The sequence below is a fragment of the Nannochloropsis gaditana genome, assembly GCF_000240725.1.
Source record: "Nannochloropsis gaditana CCMP526 unplaced genomic scaffold scaffold313, whole genome shotgun sequence".
NCBI classification, from domain to species: domain Eukaryota; class Eustigmatophyceae; order Eustigmatales; family Monodopsidaceae; genus Microchloropsis; species Microchloropsis gaditana.
The window spans coordinates 29,534-33,682 of record NW_005803640.1 but is presented as its reverse complement, the minus strand read 5'-3'; the positions used below and the strand labels follow the sequence as shown (position 1 = coordinate 33,682).

Sequence of the window (4,149 nt, the reverse complement as noted above, 5' to 3'; positions counted from 1 at the left end):
CCCCACTCTCCCCCCCCCGCCGAGACCCCCCCCCCCCCCCCAACCCTACGACCACAGGAGCACGCCGGCCAAGGACAGGCCTGTGCCCAAAAACGCGCCCGTCTGCACCATGAAGGCCGACAATGCGAACCACTGGTACGCTGCGTCGCCCCCGTCGCCTCCGATCCTCCCCGCCTTCCGGGCCCGCGCCGCTTCCTCCTGACGCCGCCGGTCGAAAAAAGTGGATATGGACGTGAAAGAGAACATGAAGCTGAACATGGTGTTGGCCACCACCACCAGCACTCCGCCGTACGGGCGAAGGGCCAGGGGGGGCGCGGACCCACTGAAGGCGCAGTACAAGAGCAAGACAGCAAGGCAGATGGTTGCTGCCCCGGACATGAAGATTCGGCCCGTGGGAAGAAAGCTCGTGGCCAGCTTTCCCAGGGGGTCCGCGCACATGAAGCCTCCATTGGCTAACAGCAGGACCCGCGAGGGGTTTTGGTAGCCCGTGCAGGCCATGGGGAGGGTGGAAGGGACGACGCCGTAGGCGAGGGCGGAGAGGAGACATTGCAAGCCGAACACCGCCACGTGGGAGTCTCGGACAGAGGGGAGGGAAGATGGAGGGGGGGAGGCGTAGGGAAGGGAGGAGGAAGGGTCCGCGGGCGCCTCCAGCGGGTCTCCCGAGTCGACCCCACGGGGGATGAGGGGGTGGCGGTCGCCGTCAGGCCGCTCTCCCGACTCCTCCAGACTCCGGTCGGCCAGAGTCCCGTACTGCCGCGGCCCATGCGCCTCCTCGATGCCGGCCGCAGGCTCGGCGTCCCGGGCTTCTTCCCGCTCCTCTTGGACGGAGGCGTGCACGCGCCGGCTCACGAAGCCGAAAGCCGCCATGCCGACGAGGAGGACGAGGGAGAGGAGGTTGAAGTAGTGCCCCGGGGAGAGGCGGGGATGGAGGGAGCCGGCGTCCGCCGCCAGGGTGAGGAGGGCGATTGCCAGGCCACTGAGCCCCGCCCCGGCCGTGTGGGTGGAGGTGTAGCTCTTGGGGAGTGTGGCCAGGTAGGGCGTGAAGACCACGCCCGTGCTGCTGCAGACGGCGCCGGTGAAAAAGGCGAGGACGAGGAGGCCGGCGCTATGGGGTACGCCCTGGATAGGGACTTGGGCCCGCCAGTAGCGCGGGAGAAGGAGGGAGACGACAAGCCCCGAGGCGAGGAGGATCCAAATGTCGATCTGGATGGAAAGAGGGGCAACCACGATGGTAGGTGTGGAGAGGTGTCAATCGTCTGGAGGGAGGGAGCAAGCAGCTCAAGAGGAGGAGAGAAGGGATTAGAATCTGGTGCGTGGGCTTGATTTGGAGGTTTGGAAGCTCGAGTCGTACCTCTTGTGATCGACGGGAGTTGCTAAAGTGGCGCTTTTTGTACATGAAGAGCAAGGGGAAGATGTAGGCGAGCTGCTCTGCCGTCAAAATAAGCACACCCAGCTTGTTTCCCTTCCAGAGAAATGGAACGTACGGACAAGAGGGCCAGAAATATCCAGTCAGGATAAGGCACAAGCAAAGTCATGATCCTCGTCGCCCTGGGACAGACGCCTGAGTGGCTCGCGACAACTTACCTCCGGCAGGGTCCGCACAAACATCGGCAGCTGGCCCCATAGACCTGCTCCCGGCACAGAAGGGGCAGAGACTTAGTGAGAACGTGTTCATGCGAGCAGAATGTGCGGAACAGGGGGCAGTAACATACAGAATACACTTGGCCGAATGCGGGGAGGTCTCGAGCCTGGGATCGTGTACGCGTGGCCATGCCATTCCTTCCCTCTACCGGGCTTTCAGCTCACTTCCCACACCACGCACGCATCCGTCCCCGAATACATACCGTTAAATAAAATCCATGAGGACAATCCCCAGGCCGCAAGGGCCAAGTGAATGATCTGAACCCTTACAATTTCTCTCCCTGAATCCAGGTCGCGTAGGGGCTTGTGTTCCGCTTGCATTGGCCCAAGGGGAAAGGCCTGCGCGCGTATCGAAATACATGTGTGTGTGAGGCTCTGACGACGGTTTAAATGCTCAGTTAAACCCTTTCTTATCGCCTTTGTTCAAGACGCATGGAGGGGCTGCAGGAAAAAGTGCCATGTGTTGACTAGGAATCGTGCGTGCCAATGCTGACATGAGAATGCCGCTACGTCTTAATGAAGACAAGGTGTAAAAATTGGAACGATTTCGGTGCCTGCTTTCTGTCATGTCTTTCATCCCAATAGAATGGTGTGCTAGGACGTCCTCTGCAACGTTTAAAAATATTGCTGTGCTACACCGAAGCCTGAATGTTGGCAGCCGCGGTGGTTAGAGCGAGGTAATCCCTCGGTGCGAGGGGAAAAGGCGAGACAACACGGAGGCAAGCGGAGGCGATAACTGCGACGTGCAGACAGTTAATCCCCCTCCGCGGTGCCTTGTGCTTGTGAAATGGAGGAAATGCTCTCAGTTTGTCCAGCACGTGCAAAAAATGTTTTTAAGTAGTGGTTTTTCTGGTATTGGAAATGAAGGGAGAGGGAGGGCTGCTGCCTGAATAGGAGGGCGATGCCATGCATGCGAGCCCTCCTTTGTACCTAATGTTTTGCTTTGAGTGACACTGCGAAATCCATTGGCTTTGATTTATGTCTACAGCAACATGTACAAGAGAAACATGCTAGGAACCTTGGCCTCTGATTGTTTGTTGCACCAACCCCTGCCAACCTCCCCCCATCCTTCCTCCGGCAGCCTCATGTTCTCCTCCGACTTCTTCGGCACGGACTTCACGAAGAACCCGCTGGGAGCCAACAAGCCTTCCTTATGTCACGAGCATGCAGTCGAACCTACTCCCATAAAGGCGCATGCCGAGCGGAGCTATCCTTTCGTTCTCCTCCAGTTCCGCCCAGCTTTTGCACTTCAACTTTACTTGCGCTTTGTGCGCGCTCCATACGTGGTTCGGAACCTGGAATATCCGGTTTTAGAGACTGTGGGACAACTTCCTGTCCTGATGGATGGGCAGTTCCTCTTGCCAGAAGAAGACGCCCTGGGGTACCTTCGTGAGCATTATCCCGCCTTGGACTTGGACGCGAAACTCTCCGGCGCCCGACGTGCGCAGGTACTGGCATTGCACGCCCTCGTACGAGAGAAGTTAGCTCCTGCCGTGGGTGCTTCTCGCTACCGGGACGAACGCAATTTTGTCCAAAATGTGCGGGCGGTCATCTTGCGTGCGACGCGCTTCCCCTTGGGCCCGGCCATCTCCACCGCCGAGCGCCGACGCGGTATGCAGGAGCAGCGGTGGCGGGGTCTGGCGGATGGGGGAATGGGTGTGGGGGAGGTCTTAACGCGTGCACAGTGCGTGTACCGGGAGCTGGACAACCTTTTGGGGGCCTCGACGGGTGATTTCTTCTTCGGGCGCGAGCCCACCAGCTTCGACGCCTGCCTTTTCGGACACTTGGCAGAGGCCCTGGCCGATGTGAACGTGCTGGTCCTTGTCTCTACCTTCGACAACCTCATGCGTTTCTTTGGACGGATTGCGGAGGATTTTTTCAACGTTGGGGCGCAAGCTGCGGCATCTGCTGCCTCTTCCTCGACCTCACTCTCGGCGTCTCTGGGTGGGCCCGTGCGAGAGCCGCAAGGCTTTTCGATCGCCTCCGACTTGAAAGAATGCTATAGACACGCGGATTACATGAACAATCGCAACCCTTTCAATCAAGTGGAGGCGGCCAAACTGTGTGCGGAAGCCCCCTTGGTTCCCGAGCCGATGGTTCAGAAGTTTCTAGAGGGAGGAGGACTCCAAGGGAGCGGCGACGCGTCAGCTGGAGGGAGAGGGGAGGCGAGGGGGCGCGCCCGGAAGCAGCGGTCCCGCGGACGCGTCGGGGAGCACGGGTACGGTGGGGGCAGGAAGAAAGCAGAAGAGCTGGAGGAGGAGCGAGAGAGGCGGAGGGAGAATGTGTTGTGGTTGACAGTGGTAGGGGGGTGTGAGCTTTTTCTTGCTTTTCCAGGGGGTGCTGGCGCTCGCGACGGGGGAAATAGAGATTGTGGAGGAAGAGGAGGTAGACGGAGAGATGGAGGAGGAATGAGTCATGTCTGGTGCACGCAGGGGGCAAGTAAAAGAACACTCGCAGGATGAAGAGAGCACACCGGCGCTTTTTCTTTCCGTCTGGACATGTACCCTA

The 4,149-nt window shown here is 59.4% G+C and overlaps 1 protein-coding gene across 1 annotated transcript; it reads left to right on the top strand.

Moving 5' to 3' along the window:
- Positions 1-2,719: 2,719 nt before the first annotated feature.
- NGA_2054500 (uncharacterized protein) lies at positions 2,720-3,033 on the top strand (the record flags this gene model as incomplete). Its single annotated transcript, XM_005855031.1, has 1 exon — positions 2,720-3,033. A coding segment is annotated over one exon (314 nt), but the record flags the coding sequence as incomplete, so codon positions are not given.
- Between the last annotated feature and the right edge of the window lie 1,116 nt (positions 3,034-4,149).